The 19,948-nt window shown below is 40.7% G+C and overlaps 1 protein-coding gene across 2 annotated transcripts in view; it reads right to left on the bottom strand.

The window, feature by feature from the left end:
• slc4a3 (solute carrier family 4 member 3) overlaps positions 1–19,948 on the bottom strand; it is a 65,842-nt gene that overhangs the window by 9,628 nt on the left and 36,266 nt on the right. For both annotated transcript variants that reach the window (XM_082508604.1, XM_082508603.1), the window contains exons 7-18: positions 13,226–13,371; positions 10,968–11,148; positions 10,615–10,750; positions 6,290–6,473; positions 5,416–5,518; positions 5,056–5,240; positions 4,636–4,855; positions 3,610–3,825; positions 3,370–3,518; positions 3,076–3,270; positions 2,806–2,988; positions 109–198 (exon numbers count right to left, since the gene is read on the bottom strand). In XM_082508604.1, the coding sequence (XP_082364730.1) occupies positions 109–198; positions 2,806–2,988; positions 3,076–3,270; positions 3,370–3,518; positions 3,610–3,825; positions 4,636–4,855; positions 5,056–5,240; positions 5,416–5,518; positions 6,290–6,473; positions 10,615–10,750; positions 10,968–11,148; positions 13,226–13,371 (1,988 nt within the window). The remainder of the gene's footprint in view (positions 1–108; positions 199–2,805; positions 2,989–3,075; positions 3,271–3,369; positions 3,519–3,609; positions 3,826–4,635; positions 4,856–5,055; positions 5,241–5,415; positions 5,519–6,289; positions 6,474–10,614; positions 10,751–10,967; positions 11,149–13,225; positions 13,372–19,948) is intronic.

Raw genomic sequence — 19,948 nt, 5'->3', positions numbered from 1 at the left:
AGAGAAAAAAAAAATCTGTTTTTAATACTGAAAAGAAAAATGTGTTAGAGCTTTTGAAAAATGTCTGCACTTGCTGTGCAGGATTTCTGTGATTAGCAGTGACGCTACCTGTGTGTAAGTGTCAGTAATGGCGTAATCCACCAGTACTGAAACTAAGATTGAGATCGGGATGCCAAAGTCACCGATAATCCTTCTGGCCTGGGGATATCAAGAAACCAAACATTAAATTAAAAGTGAAAATACATCCCAGATCTCATAAAGAGAAACATCACTTGAGCATAAGTCAAAGATTATGTAAAAAGAAGTCATGCAGAAGGGAACAACCTCCTGTTGAGTGGAAAAATGCTGATTTGAATTGCTTTTCATATGAATGAGTATAAATTATATGACTGATCTGCTCTTTTTTCATCAAAACAAACCACTTTAGCTATCAAGACTAGCCAGCAGTAGTTTGTCTGTAAAACAGAAGCTTAAAAACGTATTTGCATCACTGAATAACTGCACATAACCGTTTCAGTGCAGAGACAAAGATATTTACGATCTGAAATCACACAGCCTACCTGCCTCGTCTCATCTTAAGCTACAGTTTACCTTCAAATATAAACTGTGAAGTCTTGATACATGCTCTGTCATCCAGGTACAGAAATGCCAGAAATGTTCATCTGGAACAAGTGAGTTATTCAGTCTTAGCTCACTGCAGGTTTTCCCAAACTTATAAATGGTACAGTTGCATAACAGTCATTATGCATTCAACTGCGAATGAAGAATACATTTGTATGAGTGACAAAACATTTCTGTCCAGATGGACAGAATCAACCTTCTGACATAAACGCTGACGTTTTCCTCCACTAGGAGTGCTAAAGAGCAATGTTTCATATATGGCCCTTGTTCTTTCACAGCATGTCACACATCCCTGCTGAGGTTTGGACACCTTTCCACAATATTTAGTGGTAACAGCATGCAGAAAAGCCACAGAGGATGAAGTTTAAACAATACTGTTTCTAAAATATACAGTAAAATATGTATTTATTTAGAAAGTAAATGAAATTTAAATTTCAAGAAGATGTTTCACCTCTCATTCAAGAGGTGTCGTCACTTCTAAAACCAAATGGAAGAGAGTTTCAGAGAGGTATTTAAACCTTAGTGAGGGTTGCTGACCTCACCTGAGCCACGGTGTGAAAAAAGGTGTGGGTCCTTAACATCACCAGAGGTTTCGGCTGAAACCACTGTGACACCTTCCCTCACCCTATCATAAGCATTGTACTTTAGACCCAGCTGCAGCTTCAGACAAATACTGGTTTATCTCAAGGACAAAAGCTCCCAAACACAAGATAACAACACTGGAGGAAATCAATGACTGGTTGTGCCACAATTTTCTCCAGCTAAACAAAAACAAAACTGAGGTAATAGTCTTTGGCGCCAAAGAAAAACGATTACAGGTCACCAGAGAACTTCAATCTATACATCTAAAAACCACAAACCAGGCGAGAAATTTGGGTGTAGTGATGGATGCAGACCTAAACTTAGAAAAACACATTAAGACAATAACAAAGTCAGCTTACTATCACCTCAAGAATATATCAAGGATAAAAGATCTGATGTCTCAACAGGACCTGGAAAAACTAGTCCATGCATTCATCTTTAGTAGGCTTGATTACTGTAACAGCATCTTTACAGGTCTACCTAAAAAAATCAGTCAGACAACTACAGCTCATTCAGAACTCTGCTGCTCGAGTCCTCACTAAGACCAAAAAAGTGGACCACATCAGTCCAGCTCTGAGGTCCTTACACTGGCTGCCTGTCCGTCAGAGGATAGACTTTAAAGTTCTGATGCTGGTCTATAAAGCTCTGAATGGTTTAGGACCAAAATACATCAATGACCTCCTGACCCAGTATGAACCATCCAGATCCCTCAGGTCATCTGGATCCGGTCTTTTATCAGTTCCCAGAGTCAGAACCAGACACGGAGAAGCTGCATTCAGCTTTTATGCTCCTTATATCTGGAACAAACTCCCAGAAAGCCTCAGATCAGCTGAAACACTCAGTTTATTTAAATCCAGGTTGAAGACTCACCTGTTCTCAGCTGCATTTGAATAAAGCACCAAATCCACACTTTAAGCTTAAATTTCAAAACTTACATTTAACTACTGATTTTATCTACTGTTCTGATTTTATCTGTTTTGATTTTATATACTGTTGTTTGTTTGTTTGTTTGTTTGTTAATTAGTTAGTTAGTTTATTTGCTTGTTTTAATCAATTTTAAATCATGCTTTTTATTTGTTCTTGTTTCTAATGTCTCTGTAAAGCACTTTGAATCACCTTGTTGTTGAATTGTGCTATACAAATAAACTTGCCTTGCCTTGCCTTGCCTTGCCTGTGCATGCTGTGCAGAGCAGCACTATACTGTACACCCTCACCTAAAGGGTAAAGGTCACTCTTTCGACAACAAAGCGGGCTTGACAGAAGAGTAAAAGAAGCCATCTATGTGCCCTGTGTACAACCGTAATTAAACAGATGCGGTGGGTTATGACACCAACTGTCAGCCACCTACAATGCAGTCTTGAGATCTCTTCCCAAGCGCCTCAACCCCCACTCACAACACGTGTCAGCTGACCTTAATAGATCATATGATAGGGTGAGGGCAAGGTATCGCAGTGGTTTCACCCTTGTCTCCATTAAACATAAAGAAGTCCATTCACTTTAGACTTAGACTAGATGTAATAAAAAATGCTCTATAGAGTCCATTTATATTCTCATGAGAAGTATGATATGATTTGTTTGAAAGGATTAAAGGAAGTTTATTACCTTGCCACCTAAAAACCGGCTGTTTCGAAACTTCCTGAGAAAGAATGCAACAAAGAAAGTGCCCATCATGAGCACCAGAGAAAGAAGAGCAGTGTTAGGCTGGTTGTATATGGGACCATCAAAATTTTGAGACCCACTGGCGTCAGTGGGATACACTGCCATCAGTGGATGTTCCTTAAAAACCTGGAAGAAAAAAAAAAAAGAGTAAATCTATACAATGTGACTGATTTTATTAGCATTTGCAGGACTGATTACTGTTTAAATTCTTACCTTGATGAGCTTAGAGAAAGTCTCATAGATGAAGATGAGGGAGATGAGGAAAGCGAAAATCTCCTGTGTAAAAGGTGAGATGTAGCGGACAAGGAAGCTACCCTCTGCTGCCACAATCACCAGGACGATGAAGATGAGCCAGAAGCCGATCCACACTCGACCAGTCAGGTACTCAAAGTTGTAGACCTGACAAAACTGAGTGAGAGGACAGATTAATCACCTGACAAGAGAAAAAGTACATGGGATGATATGAAGAGGGAGGCTTTGTGTTGTCATTGTCTTGTTAAAAGTCACCTTATAGAAGGCCTCTTCAAACACCAGTAAGGGTCCAGAGAAGCCAGTGATGAGAAGGGGTTGTCCAGCAAGCAGTGAGAATATAACTCCGATAGTTGCAGTGGAAACAATGAGTTCAGTCACTCCCATCATGCCCTCTGTTTTCTCTCCTGTATGTAGAAGTAGCCACACAGAGATAGACAAATTAGATGCAGTACATCAAAGAATATGGACTATATATTTTAAGTAAGTTTTGATTACCCAGGAGGCCTCCAAAGGTAATAGTGGGTGACAGTGCGGCAAAATAGATGAAGATGACAGCAGCAATGCACTGCATGTCCAGGGCGTCTTTTAAGTCGCTCACATATTGCGGGTAACGCCTGCGGATGTCGTGGATCAAACCTCCAAACAGCATTCCTGAGCGCTTTAATGGATCCACTTCCTGTTCTCCCTCCTCCTCCTCCTCAGGACTCACCTCTGTGGGCATTCATACAGGCATCACAGCATGAACAAACTAATATCCACGGACCATCCATGAGTAAAAAACAATAAACCACTGCAGTTCTTCAACTGGCCACTTGACGTTACCTCCAAAAGGGAGTCATTTCTTTTTGACCCTCATTTTAAAATGTCCAACTTTATAGTAGAAAGAAACGTCTCCTTTATAACAGCTGTACAGGGGGTAAATTATGTGCTTTATCTTCCATGCTTAAATTTTATTGCTGCTTTTTTTTTTGCAAATATTAGTTCATTACTTCTGTGACTGACCAGTGGGTGCTAAAATACGTAGCGATTGATGCTAGCTGTTTATGATGCTAGTTACTGATATGGACCATTTGACCATATTTATGCTGCCGGTTGCTTTTGGAAAAGGCCATCCAAGAAGTCCAGCTTTTGTAAGCAAAATTCTAGTATTTTATTTGGTTGTTAATTAGCTTGTATTGGTTTCTGTCTATATAGCCTATGCACATTCCTTGCTAACAAAGCTTTTTAGCATTTGGCTGATAACTTAACGATTCATTTGCTCTTCTAAATCTAATAATTTCTTCCTCCAAAAAACAAGGTAGTGAATGAATTTTATATTTTTTCTATTTACAATAGATTCTATGAAAACATCAGAACTTACAGAAGAGAAAAGACATGAGAATAGATTAGACACATTTCTTCTGTTGATTTGAGCCCTAATACACAAGTCTCAAGTGTCCAGGTGTCTAGTTGTTCACTGAAGTTTTCCAGCCTTTTCTGAACCAGTGCTGTCTGGAACAATTCAAGTACATTATTTTTTACCTTTGATTTCTGACTCTACTCCAATTAAGGAGCTGTGCTTCTTGAGCTCTCTTTCCTTTCTCTTCCGCAGCATCTGTTTCTGGAAGTCAGCCACTGTCTTCAGGAGGTCTTTTCCCTCCACGTCTGACGGTGGAATCACGATGCTGTAGTCCAGGAATTCATTGATGCCATTCAGGAGGTCTTGTCTGTCATCAGCAAAGTAGGCAACCTCATGGAAGTTCTAATCCAGAACAGAAGTGGATGGCCGTGACAGAAAAAGCAGGATAATTAGAAATCTGTGTGACTTGTCCAATTTTAACCCCCACTTTCTATCACTGGAAAGATATTATAGGATTCAAAACTATTTTGGTTTAGCAGATTATCATTATTAGTAAAAAAAATTACACACCTTAGAGCCTTAGAATAAGATTTGGAGGCTACCTTGTCTGACATGAGAGTGGAGAAAGAACGTCCAATTTCATGATAGTCCACGTTGGACTGACTGGGACCGAGAAGGACGAAAATAAATCGAACAGGGACGGGAACCTCAAGCACCGACTCCAGAAGGACTGCCTCGCTCAGCCTGACAAAGGCCATAGCCGGCTGCTCCAGAAATTCAACACAACCTTACAGAACAGGACAAAATAAAGAAATAAAAAAAACCTGCTTACTGATTTGATGTACTTCACAAGAAAAATATTGAGAGTGGCAGTTTGTGAGGCACAGCCAAATCAAGAAATTAGCATTATTCTCCCAGTGGTTTATAAAAACTGAAAAGAAAAACTCTGTCCCAAAGCTTACCAACTAAAACAATGACCGCCTCAGCGTCTTTGGGAATCTTGGCGAGAAGTTTCATAGATCTGGCTGTGGCTGGATGAGTCTCCGGCAGAGGGTGGAGAGATTTCTTGGAGGAAGAACAGTACAAAGATTACCCACATTACTGGCTAGCCAGGGTGATGTGATATAACAAAGAACTGCGCTAATAATGTGACATTATTCTTACATTTGTGGGAACGTAGGTATCAACAGTCACATCTCATTTCAAACCATTTTTTATGCCTCAAAAATATTTTTTAATAAGCTGGTTTAAATTTGCCAACATTTTAAGCTGAGGAGGAACAAGTTTTCGCAGCTAATATATCAAGATGCTTTAACCAGAAGCACCTGTACGCTGACTAAGAACTTAACTCAACACATGTGGCGCAGGGAGGCCTGCGTTCTCCGACTTCAAGAACTACTTACATGACCTCTGACCTTGTTAAGAAGCGTCTCAAAGGCCAAAGTGAGAGCCACGGGCCTCACATCAGGAATTTTGTGTAACCACGTTCAAAATCTGTGCTCACTGTGTGCTTCTTAGAACTTAATGCAAACCATAAACTAAAACAAGACAGCTCAGCATCCCTTTAATCTCCGTCCACTTAGATAGCTGTGTCCAATTACCCCGGTGGGATCTTGTCAGAGCTACTTAATCACTCACTTTGGCTTTGGTAGAGCCAATTTAACGTGCTGTCTGCCTGCACTGTTTCAACGACGTCACATTGTTTCATCGCCGAGACCCCATATTTCTCAGATCTCTGTCAGGAGCCTCTTAAAAATCAAATGAGCTGTGTAAATGACGTTAACTACAGAGACACTGACAATGTGTAACACATTAAAGAGAGAAGAGAAAACTTACAAACAGGCTAACAAAAACGTCTTGTTTGGGATCGTACACGGGTCCTTTGTGTTCGTGGTGCTCATCGTGCTCTTCGGACACCAATGGCTGGTTGGTGTCGTGGACGTGGTTGTGGTTGTAGCTGCCATGAAGACTGCTGGATGAGTGGTGGCGATGAAAACGATTTTTGTGATCGCTTAGATGGCTGCAAAAAATATATATATATATATATATACAAAGTATAATTTCCAGCTATGCCTGCAATATAATATAGTCACTAAACTGCAAAAAATGTTAATGTGATTAAAGTTAACATCACAATATTAAACAGCAATGAGCATCTTAACATGGAGGCTTTTGCAAATTAGCAGAACGCACAAAAGCACAACCAAGGCTGTGAAGGAGATTTGGGTCACAGTAAGAGAGCAGATTCTAATGATGATATAAGCAACCAATACCCGTCCACTCATTTCATTTGAATCCCAAAAGTCAATCTCATGTGAGAGCCAAATAAGGGCTAAGAGATCATCAAAGTTATCAAATTGTTATATACATTCTCATTTCGAAATGCCAGTTGCAGTTGTTATCTCATCCATAGATATGGCCAGCAACTGCCATCCTATACTGTCTGCAAGGAAAAGCCTGCACAGTGATAGGAAACTGGAGGCTGGACATTGAGATGGGGATTTCAGGTCCTATCTCCAACACTTGAACCTATGCAGACTCGTACTTGTGGTGGTACAAAATAGACTACCGGTGTAACATTTCAATGCCTAAATCTAACCAGACAGTGAATGAAAACAAAAGTCAGTGAGTAAAAGTGAAAGGCCAAGAAAGTTACCTTCAAAAGGAGGTGGTCGAACTCGAGATGAAGGTTATGGGATTATGCTACCAACAACTCCCCCAACTGTGCTTACTTTTGTTGCTGCTTTAGAACGGAAACACGCTTCTGTCAACGAGGCGGCACCTCCAAAATGAAATGTGTTAACTGCCCGAGCCTGCTCGTAGCTGGAGACAGCTAAGAACTGGTGATACCAAATGATAAGGGTCATTCAGGGGAATAAGAACAACGGAAATAGTCTGAATCAAATTTGGTGCAAGTCCAGTCTTGTAAATGTCAACATTTTTCCATGACATTAATAAATACCTACGTGAACTTTCACAAGACCTGAAATTCCAGTGGGTGCTTCTGCAAGCACTTTTTCAAAGGTAAGAATCAGAAATATAATCTTAACTCAAAGCCTCCAGAAGGTGCAGCTGCTTTTACTATTATTTAATAACTACTGTTTTCAAGGCCAAAAATATCCATGCTCAATTGCCTAATGCTAAGGACAGCTTAATCATTTTTAAGTGGGCTGCAGAATTACCTGGATTCTAGAAATGCTCAAAACAGCTGTGCTTCTTATTCACCTAATCCATCTTTTGTTCATTTAATGTGTTGACCATCTTTACCTCATGCGGCTGCAGTGGAGGTCATAAATCTTAGAAAAGTCATCAGCAAAATCCTTCCAAAATTAAACCGCTTTGCAGCTAATCAGAAAGCGGTTTCAGGAAAATCTGAGTTGACACATTAACGTGATATTTGCATTATGGTATCAATAAAAGAGCCAGAGACTGACCTTTTTAGCCCTTATTTTCTCTGCTTTCTTTGCGTGTGATGTTAAGCACATTTCACCCCACTTAAAGACGAGTTTTTAAGCATGTCAAACTGGCCAAGTTTCACTACATCACTGTTCAGTCCACTGGTGACATCACCTCACTCATTAGGCCCACATGGTCCAATAAGACTGCGCTCAAATTGGAAGAGACAGCGCCCCAAGACAAAAGAACGAAGTGTGACACTGAAGTCAATTGCACACAAAACGTTTCCAAAGGATCCTTAAAGTGGTCTGAGTAAGCGATGAGCTAAATCCTAGCAGCACTTCAGTGTGATTTTATTCCACGTCATAAATCTGATCTTTTAGCCTAGCGATGACTCTAATGACGGAGTGTTCTTTTCCCTGTGGAACCAGCCAGTGACATGCTGGGAATTTATGCGAAAAGGCAGTGAAATGTGGAACGAATGCATGAAGGCCCGCTGCTAAGAACGTCCACTGGCCTGCTTCTTCTGAGTGCATCTGCTGTGGCGCTTTGTGAGCATGTGTGCAAAATATGTAAAAAAGAACTGTAAATGTTGCCATGTTCGCTATAATCCATGGGTCTAACTAAGGTCACCACACCATTATCCAGGAGAGATTCTTCTTCTTCAAATCCAGGCTGTACCATTCTGCCTTAAAAAAAAGGGGGGAACCTGGCAGGACTGAGGTTCTATGCAGTCAGGAGAAAAAGGGACATTCTGAGCTCCTTGTAAAGTATAACAATAACAGGCGTGAGGGAAAATTCAACACCAGTTGACAAAACTGTCTCACTCCAAGTTCAAAAGTTGTTCTGGAATGCGCTTGTCTTCCTTATCTTATTTTCTATACTACTTCCACCTAAGTACAAAAGCATCATTTTAGAAAAGCAAAAGTCACAGGAGCTCTTGAGTTAAATATCATAAGCTGCAGAACAGGATTTAGATTTGTTTCTATTAATATTAATTGGAGGCTTTGTGAGTAAGATGGCAACATTGTATGTACTTCTGACAGGCAGGGCTCGTCTTTCCTCTGGTAATTTAGCCAACATTTACTTGACTTGTTTCCAGTCTCTAGTTATGTAACTGTAAAATGTAATTCGCTGTGTTATAGAGCGCTATTCGATTGGCCACGTGTATCACAGTTTAGCTGTCGTGTCAATGCCAGGGCAAATCAATGAGTGGCAATATCAGGGAGCACTGGAGTCACAGTTCCATGCTTTTATTTGTTTGACTTGGGTACAGGATGTAAGTAACTATATCCTCACGTGTTTTGTGAATAGCTAGTTAAATATTACTTTTTTGAATTCGGATTATGACAACGAAAAGCACGTTCTAGTGTCCTATGATTACCACCACCTTCCCATATCTACTCATATACACTTCCGCTGGTTTAACAGCATCACACCCAATAATTTCCAACAACACCATCGATCCAGCAGTGGCAGGCTTAGACTTACTAATGCAGAAAAAAGCAAAGCGCTGAAAACTCCTCGGCTCAAATAACAGCTGAGCCAGCTAGAAAGAAACAGGAAACATTTGAAATGAAAACACGTATAGTTTTTTAGGAAAAAAGTAAGCCTGGATTTATAAAGTGAATTTTGGGGACACATAAATTTTACACTCTCCTTTTCACTCTCGGTGCGTAGGAATCAGCAACGGTCTTAAACAAAGGCAAAGATCAAACATCCAGGAAGGACCACACAACGAAGACTCAAACGCCAAGTCTAACAGCACAGGCTTTAACACTCAGTACAGATACAGCCCAGTCTTGACATTTGCAGTTCAGTCAACCCGGGGAAGTACAGCAGTTGATGAGCCAAGTCTTGTTAAATGTCACTTTTTGGAAATTCCCAGCTCAGTTCCCCTGAGTTGAATTTTTTTTTTCTCTCCTCTGTGGGATAATGATTAATGAGCAGGAAGGCTTGGATCTAATTCTTCATACGACCAAACCTACAATCCAGGGTCAGAATGTAAACAAAGCTGCATCCACAGTACCCTAAATTGACAGGTTGGTTAATACATGGGTAAAGAACCAACTAAATCTCACTGATTTTAGGGAATATCTCATGAAACAGAAGTCAAGGGATAAACAGGAAGCTTTTTTTCTCAAAGATCCAAAGATAAACATGTTAAGGAAGCACATTCTCATTAAGCTACTGTAAATCCAAACGCATAAAGAACACTTAAACAACCTTTTCTTAACATGAGTGTGTTATATGTTAATATGATCTTTACTCAGGGTCAGGCACAAAGTCAAAAAGAGCCTTAACCAGACTCCTTTCAAATATTTCAAGAAAGCTAAATGGTTTGCTCTTCTGTGTCCCCTGACACAATGAGAACTTTCGGAAAAACTTACACACCAAGTCACATCTTTTTTTCTGCTCTCTATCTGTCAGAGCTAGTGCACACACTGGCACACACGCCTACAAACATAAAGCAGCAGCAGCACACAGGATGACACCCTGTGTTACAAAAATCGAAGGTGGTGTTAGCATTTTAACTAGTCTTTATAATTAAACTGCTGCAAACCAATCGGGGAAAACAATCACTTTTATTTCTCTGATTCACTGCTCTGCTCGGCTTTTATTTTTCATCTCTTTTCCATTAACTTGAAACATCTTCTCCTTGAACTGTGGTTCTTCACTGTTTACCACCGCAGGAAATAATGTTATGAATTGGTGATGCACTCAATCAGGCACAGCCTAATGCTAGTGTCAGCCTGGTTACTGACCTGTGTTTGAGAAGCAGGGCCCGAAGAACGTTGGGCCTATCCTCGGCTCTGATCTGATCGGAAATGATCATCGTCTCCACGACCAGGTGGGCGATGCCGGGCAGAGAGGTCTGTTCGAGGTCCAATAGGATGGCACCTAGAGAAGAAAGGCCAACCCAAACAAGTCGCTGCTGCAACTTTATTCAGTCTTAAGGGGAAGAAACAGTTTTAAGCAAGCTTGAAACAAAGCAGGAAACAATTTGCGGTTTTCTGCATATCACAGTTATGTTTGTGAATTTCATTTCAGCTGCACATAGGATAAACTGCATGACTGATAACGTGATGCTTGCTGGACACACACAGGAGCTTTTTACCATGTGTGATGGTGCGGCGAAGCTCCAGCAAGCTGCGGAAGGACAGCGAGGCCACATGAGGTTTTCCCCAGCGGTCCGTCTCATCGTCCACATCCTCCTCGAACTTGATCCAGCGAGCGCGCTCCTTCCATCGCATTTCATGGTCCTTCTCCACAATCAGCTCGTTCAGCTCCACAAACAACTGGAGATAAAACAGGGCAGAAACATAAGCGCTAAAGCACACGCTTGACCCGTTACACGTACCTGTCTAAGATTACTTTTGGAATATGTTTGACAACTGTGTTATGAGGGTGTAACTCAGTGGGGAAAAACATGTCTATCACGTTGTTTATAATCCATGATCAAGTTCCTTGGAACGCATTTAAAGCTGTGAAAATCCCCCCAACTTCTTTTCCAAGTTCCTATCTTCAATACAGTTTGTTTACCAAAACATACACGGAGAAAGAATAAAATAATGATTGAAGACAGTGCACACAGCACACTCAACCAGCTAAGAGAAAGGCTGTGTGCATCATGCACTCGCTGTCTTTGGACAGAACTATGAAGAATAAAGTGGTCTAGAGGGACAATCTGTTACATTTTTAAAAAGAATGACTTTTTTCCTCAGAGCAACACAATTTTTGTCTTTGACTGTCAAACTCAGAAGAAACAAATATGCACTTTGTGCTTAAGCTACAGTAAGACTACACTTGGGACCTGTAATTAAAGCTCTACTGCTCAATACTTATACTAATACTAACTAGGATTGTGTGTGAGAAAGGGGAAAAGCATACACAAAATTATCCCCCACTTTGCAATTCCCCTGAGCATTGCTGATCTATTTTCGCCTTTTCAAGCTTTTAGTTTTGGTTTGTCTGTCTACAGTTTATATCTGCATGTTGGTTATTTCTCAATCCTTTCATCAACCTTTTTTCAAACACAGACTGTAAATGGATAAAGCCATCGTGACACAACTTATTGCTTAGCAAAGGTCATTCTAGAAGCACCAGCTTTTTCAAAAAGGAACCAGTCTGACCGAGAAACTGGAACACAAGAGACATTTAAATGATAGCAACTTGTTAACTGAATATACCTCGATTTAATTTCTTTTTTGACTGTAATGAAGACCATTATTTACAAAAAGAACATCATGTTATAATCAGCAAGACTTGAAACCATGAACTCGTGAGGAAGGTGTTTACTTCAGTCACAGGTCACGAGACAAGGGCTGTTCTCCCATAGACTTCTATGGAAATTAGTTTCATTATGTAGCTAGAGGAGATGCCCCCTGCTGGAAATTAAAAACAATGCGGGTTAAAGGCACTTGCATATTAAATGATAATTTCAGCCACAGAAGCTACATCCATCTCTTATAATCACTTTTGGAGAGCAGCAGGGAGATGTTAGTGGTGTCATGTATTTAATATATATTCTTAGCACTTATTTGCTGATTATATTGTTTTATGTATAAGAGAGGCCCAACTCTGAGTACAGTCTGTGCCAAAACGTACTGACAGGAAACTGCATGCTTTTGCAGAGAATATGAGCTGCAGGCAGAAAGTGAAACTAAGTAGTGTTTGATTGAAACTTAAAGTGTGCGTGACGTGTAGAGGAAGTATATAAATAGACCACTTTGAGCCGTGTCTTTCTTTGCCGTTAAGAGAATACACAAGAACTGGATTTAATACTTGGTGCCGTGACCCGGATTCTTTTGTGGCTGAGGGGACTAATTCGGAATTTAAGGTACGATCTGATATGAGGCAAAAAAGGTAAAGCCATTGTACAGTGTCTCCTTTTGTAACTTGCTAGCAGCCTTTGGATCACTTATTAGTTAAAGGACAAGATATTTTCCCTGCAGCACCTTTATTACACAGTAAAAATATCAGTAACAATCTCAGTTGTTGTCACTGTTTATCTCTGCCACTGTGCCAACACAATATTATTTAACACTGTTTAAGGGTAGAATTCTTAACAAAGCAAGCTATTTAAAGAAAGTTCACTCATGAACCAAAGAAGTTTCTTTATGATGCTATCATAATAAAATCGAAGACTCACAGTCATAGAAACAACTATCAGGAGGCTGTGAGCCCCAGCACATGTGCAAAAGTACTCACATCTGACTGTGTCCCTGCAACAGTATATGTCTCCAGGACCACATTTTGTCATGCTGACGCACAAAAAACAAAAACTATAACACAGTGAAAAGAACAGCAGCTATGCTACTGCATGTGATTAAAAAAGTAAGCAAAACAAAACGTGGCTGTCACCGCGCTGCAAACCTCGTGAGTTTTCTTTTCCGAAGCCCTCTTCTTCTTCTTCAGGCTGGACAGCGGCGTAGAACTGTTGCTGGTTCGGCTCATGTGACATCGGGACGACTTCTTCACCAGGTGCCGACGCACCCCAGGGTTATCCTCAAATCTGTGACCTAGTGTTGTCGAATCAGAATGTAAGAGGTCAGAAGTGCTAAGTCATGATGTCTGGATTATTAGTAAACAACCCGAATATGTACATTTAGTAAGAGGTAGGCTGAAATGCTTTTTTAAGTGTGTGTTTAATTATAAAATGTGCTCCATACTGGAACGTCCAATAACATAAGGCACAGACTACACAGTATTGTGTGGAACAGGAAATTATTACAGAAGAGGAGGTTTTACGCACAAACATTTGTCAGTTCATAAAAACTATATTCAAATTCAATTTCCTCGACCTGCCAATCACATGTTATTGAATTTTGGATGAGGCAGCCTTGGCAACGACTCTCCATTCAACAGAGGGGGAAGATTGGGTGGTCCCTAAATTTGAATAAAGGGAATGGAAATCTAAAGCTAGCATAGCTTTTCCACATATGTGGAAATATGTTTAGAGAGAAATTATTTCAAGTTCTGATTATCATAATCTATTTACAATTCATTACAAAACTAAAGAAACACAGGTTGGTGGATCTGGTTTGTGTATGCCAAAGTAATGGTGGACTGTACTGCTGCCGACCAGCCAGAGCGGCCAGTGCATGAAAATAATTTCTTCCTGAGTAAACACTGTCTTTTTTAATTTTTCTCCCTGAGCAGTTGGAGGCCAAGTGTTTGTGTGTGCACAAACTGCTGTTAGTGTTCCATCCTGCTGCGTCATGCCTTCCTTGGGGAAACAGAGAGAATGGAAATGAAAATGAAGTTAAGCTACATTTTATTTTGTAAAGTCTCCCAGGCAAAAACCTCTGAAGGTTGGCCTTGTTTGAACTGCCTCAGCTGATCTGGATGAGCTGTTTTTTTCTCACCACAGGGCAGGGCAAAGACAGGGCATTCCAGTGTAGGTGAAAAGGACATTCTATCCATCTTCTTGAACTCGTTGAACCCATGTCAGACTTTCTCCAAACTCGCAGAGAAACCATGACTTAGATGCCCAATGATACCTGAACCATAGTAGGGTATAATCCAACACACTAGAGCAACAATTGTCCAGATATTTTGTAAATGTCTGATGAACTTTCAAGCATTTAGAAAAAAAATCTTTGGAAGTATCAAGGCCTGTAACCTTACATTTGCGAAGAAAACTCCTTTTAACCTCCTGGGGTGGCTTAAAAAAAAAAAGGTGAGTAAGAAGAAACACTAATCATGGGAAGCCCCCAGCAGCCTAGGCTTATTACTGCATGACTAAAGGGGACTCAGGGTCATGTGTCACAGCTCTAAGTACATCACTTTCTTCTAAATGAAAATTTAAAGTCTAATCTTAAAAGCAGAGTCTTTCTCTGAAACCAAACTAGAAGCTTGTACAACAGAAAACGGGCCACTCTAGTTTTAAATACCCCAGAAACCACAAGTGAACCAGCAGTCTGAGAGCAAAGTGCTCTAATGGGGGGTATGAAGTCTTTAAGATAAAAGGCGGAATGATTATTTTACAAGTTTAAATTCAATTCTAGATTGAACAGGGAGCCAATGAAGAGAAGCCAGTATGGACGAAATATATTTTGTCTTTCTTGGTCCCGTTCAGCAGTCTTCCTGCAGAGTTTTGGATCAAATGAAGGCTTTTGAGGGAGTTTTTAGGACATCCTGATAATAGTGAAAAACAGTAGTCCAGCCTACAATTAATGAATGCATGTACTAGTTTTTTCAGCATCACTCTGGGAAAGGATGTTTGTAATTTTAGAGATAATGCACAAATGGAAAAAAAGCAGTCCTACATATTTATTTGATATACACACTCAAGGACATATCCTGGTCAAAAATGACTCCAAGATTCCTTACAGTGTCACTGGAGGCCAAGGTAATGCCATCCAGAGTATGCATCAAGTTAGACACTGTATCTCTGAGATTTTAAGGGCCGAGTACAATAACCTCAGTTTTATTTGAATTTAGAAGCAGGAAATTAGAGGTCATCTAGGTTTTTATGCAATTAAAAATAGATAAAAGTGGGTATCTTATGCATAATCAGTGAAAATGTGTGCTATGCCTTCTAATGATACTAACTTCTAATGACATGTTCTAAAACACATTCAGACACATTCTAAAACAGGCAGAAAGATTTTTTAAAATAAAATGCCAACATGCAACATTTCAAATGACATATTTTAAATTTTACTTCATGTCAATCCAGCCTATAGTGGCACCACTCCAGTTATACAAACCCACAGGCAGTAGTTAAGATGTTGTGAAATACGGTCTTTAACACGATGAATGTGTGTATAAAATAATACAAATAAATAACATAAATAAAACTACTGTACGCTAGCAACAATGTACTGAGTTGCAGTGCTCAAAATGCTAAGACTCATGATGGCAGCGCTAAAATTTCGCTTTCTCTCACTGTACATTTTCATTGTCATTTAATGTCACATGAAAATACTGGCCTTTGGTTAAAAATGGTAAATGGTCTGTATTTATATAGCGCTTTACTAGTCCCTAAGGACCCCAAAGTGCTTTACATATCCAGTCATCCACCCATTCACACACACATTCACACACTGGTGATGGCAAAAAAACCATCATGGTTTGTGTTGAAAAACCTTATTGCCATCAAGATGTTTAAAGGTAAAGGAATCACTTTGGTTGGAATCATAATTTGACACATCTGCTAAAACAGGTAATAAAGAACTAAATGTATTTTAAGACCTCCAAAAATAAACCCCAGTGCTTTCATCTGCCCCGGGAAAGGTAAAAAACAAGTCCAAAAATGCACATTATAACCTAACCGCCCCCAACATGTCCGGCTGGATAACCACTGCTCATCTACAATCACAATGAACACCGGTGTACCACAAGGCTGTGTGATGAGCCCTTTCCTCTACTCCCTCTTCACCCACGACTGCAGACCTACCAATGGTTCCAACACCATCATTAAGTTTGCAGATGACACAATGGTGATTGGCCTCATCAGTTACAACGATGAGGCCGCCTACAGGGAGGAGGTGGATCGTCTCGCTGAGTGGTGCGACACAAACAACCTGCTGCTTAACACTGAGAAGACCAAGGAGCTCATCATGGACTACAGGAGGAATGCTGACCCACATCCACCCATCTACATTAAGGGGACGGCTGTGGAGCGTGTGAGCAGCTTCAAGTTCCTGGGAGTCCACATCTCCAAGGATCTCATCTGGACGACCAACTGCTCCAAGCTGGTCAAGAAGGCTCACCAGCGCCTCCTCTTCTTGAGGACTGAGGAAGAACCACCTGTCCTCAGACATCCTAGTGAACTTCTATCACTGCACCATCGAGAGCATCCTGACCAACTGTATAACAGTCTGGTACGGGAACTGCTCTGCCTCGGACCAGAAGGCGTTGCAGAGGGTCGTGAAAACTGCCGAGGGCATCGCCGGAGCACCACTTCCTGCGATAAAGGACATCTACAGGAAGCGGTGTCTGAAAAGGGCTGGGAAAATCATCAAAGACCCCAGTCGCCCATCACATGGACTCTTCACCCTCCTGCCCTCTGGGAGGCGCTATAGGAGCCTCCGGACTAAGACCACCAGGTAGCGGAACAGCTTCTTCCCCACAGCTGTCAGACTCCTGAACTCTGCCTCCTGACATCTGACCCACGTTAACACATGGACTGGACATACACACAACCACCCACCCACCCACCCACCCACCCACCCCCACACACACACACACACACACACACACACACACACACACACACACACACACACACACACACACACACAAAATGGACAACTGTACCTTCATACACACAATAATAACATGGACTGAACCACCACTCACAACCACTAGCACTTTATATAGCCTTTGTAGAAATTATCCACATATCTCACTTATCTTAACTGCACTACTGTATAATTCTGTGTAAATAATCATTCTGTATAATACAATAATTTTTAATTCTACAACTGTTTATAACCTGCATAGTTCCCATTTCTGTATAGCTGTATGTCTAATATTTCTGTATAGTTTTTCATATTTATATCCTGTTCATAGCTTGTACTCACTACAGCCTGTACATACTTATAGTTATAGCATATTTATAACATACCTTCATATCGTGTACATTATAACATACCATAATAGACCCATTTCTGTAATACACTTACATATCTATATTAGTGCTAATATATATTGTAATATATCTATATCATGGCTAAAGCACTTCTGGATGGATGCAAACTGCAATCCGTTGCCTTATACCTGTGACATGTGCAATGACAATAAAGTTGAATTCTATTCTATTCTATTCTAATTAAGGTTTTAACTTTAACTTATATCCTATACTCAGGCTCATCCCAAAATTTCTCATCCATGTGGTGGAGCATCATGACAGCACTAATACGCCATGTTTCAAAGCCAACACAGGGATTAAAAAAGCAGAACCACTCATGGTTTGTCAATGAAATGTCTTTCCGCTCTAGCTGTGGATGAGCCCAAAGCCAAATAGGTGCCACTGGATCAATGGAAGAGTAGGAAACAGCAGCAGTCGAGCACTGTGTCAATTCAGTCAATACCGTGGACAACACTGTTCAGTGTGTGGCCATGAATGAGCCTCTACTGCCAATAATGAAGCTAGCAGCAGGCTAAACGATCAATGGAAACAAGTGAGCTCCCTTCCATTGATTAATCATGTAAAAATAGAATAAAATGCTTGCCCATGTGAATTCCCTGATGTGTTTCGGAAGCATGACGTAACTGTCACTGCTGTCAAATATCAATCATTTAAACAGATGAAATCCTACTCAGGAGTGGTGAACCTCCATGGAAAATACGGCCAACTTACGGATAGGCTCGAGGGGTGACCCCAGCTGGCTGTGGATTGACTCAAGCAAGTCATAATCATCAAAATCCAAGACAAACTCTTCAAAATCCTCAAATCCATCCACGATTGAAAATGAGCTGCGGTGTTCAAATTGGTGTTGCTTTGAGGTTCCAAAGCCTTTCTGGGTGCTGCAACGTCGTTCTGGTCCATGGTGCTTCTTGGTTCCTTGGTTCTCCTGTCCCTCAATGTCTGTCATCTCCACGGTCGGTACCTCCTCCTATCCACCTCTCTCCAAGGGGACACCCTGCTCATCCAACTCTTGAATGCCGTTGCTCTCACTGGTCTACTGACCTGAAGAGTCTGGATGCAACTGCCTCTTTGCGTTGGTTGTGCAATAGCACCCAAGTCCAAGCTAACCGACTCTCGAGAGAGAAAAAACAGCTGGTGGTCACAGTAGCAACTTTTGAAGAATAAGTTGCATGCATCAAAGTGGAACAAAAAAAGAATCTGTGTGATTGTCAATCAAAATATTCAATATTCCTTTCACTACAAAAATATAAGTTAGTCACATGTGCAGATCCTCAGTGTCACAAAAATACACTTTTTTGCCTTAAGTCCAAATGCAAAGCTGGAGCAGCACCCGAGGCAGCAACCTTCTGCTAGATCCACCATCAGAGAGCTAAATAAAAGATTTTGGCATCCACTTTAGCTGCAAATCCAAAATCACTTATTGATAAGGGATGGTCTACTTTAACAGACCATCAGCTGTCAGCTGAATGGAGGCACCACCCTTTTCTAACAATGTCCACACGCTATTGATTATTGGGGTTGCTGGCAAGGCATGAAAGAGTGGATCAGAGATCAAGAGTTGATGCCTTTTGTTTCCATAGCACCGCAATCACTTTCAAACCATGTGATGTATAGAAGGGCCAAAGGTTGCGATCTCCACCTAAACTGAATTAAACTGAAAAAGCACACATACACAGCACAAAGAGAGATGCAGAAATACATACTGAGAAACAAACAATACACCAGCTGAAATTAAACCTATCTGATGAGAAGAACAGAATACCCGCTTCTGCACTCCGCGTTGAGGATATACTGTTTAACGGCGTTAATTGTTAGAGGAAGCTGCACCTTTCCTGTCCCTGCATCTCCATGGAAACCATTGCATCCCCCCCAGATGCCCTGGTCTCATTGGCCAAACCAGGTGCACCAATGTGAGCTGAACAGGACATTCACCATGTCCATTGGGTTTGTGACTCACTCTGCATTTATACGAATGCCTGCATGAGTGTGTTGTGTGTATGCATGGGTTTTTTGCTAGATTGGATCTGTCTGATCAAAACTGCGAATTCTCTTTAAAACCAAACGATGCTTTGCACAATAATCTGAGTCTAGTGGGTGAACTTCGCACTGTAACATTTCCATCAAGCATACCTTGTTTTTCCATTAGAGAATCCATTTTTGCTGTCTCACAAGACCAACAGCAGCACTTCGAACTTTGTATGATGTGCTGCTGCAAAAAACACTGATCTGACGAATGCCAGCAACCACAGGCTTGTCATTTGCAATTATACTCTTCCTTTTTTTATGCCCCCTTTTTCCTCTACCTCATCTTGGAGTTTAAGTCCCAGTATTATTTAATTAATCACCATATTTAACAGCTGGCCCATAAACGTCCCAACCTGAATATTAACGTCAAAGAGTGTCACATTGCTTTTAAACATCGGAAGCACAGATTGTGATATTTTAAGCTTTAAATAATGATATTTAAAGAGGCAGACTAACATTACTGAGGTCATATT

This window comes from Aulonocara stuartgranti, assembly GCF_965226115.1.
Source record: "Aulonocara stuartgranti genome assembly, chromosome: 16".
NCBI lineage: Eukaryota > Metazoa > Chordata > Actinopteri > Cichliformes > Cichlidae > Aulonocara > Aulonocara stuartgranti.
The sequence above is the reverse complement of the archived record's forward strand: the minus strand, read 5'-3'. Positions and strand labels throughout refer to the sequence as shown.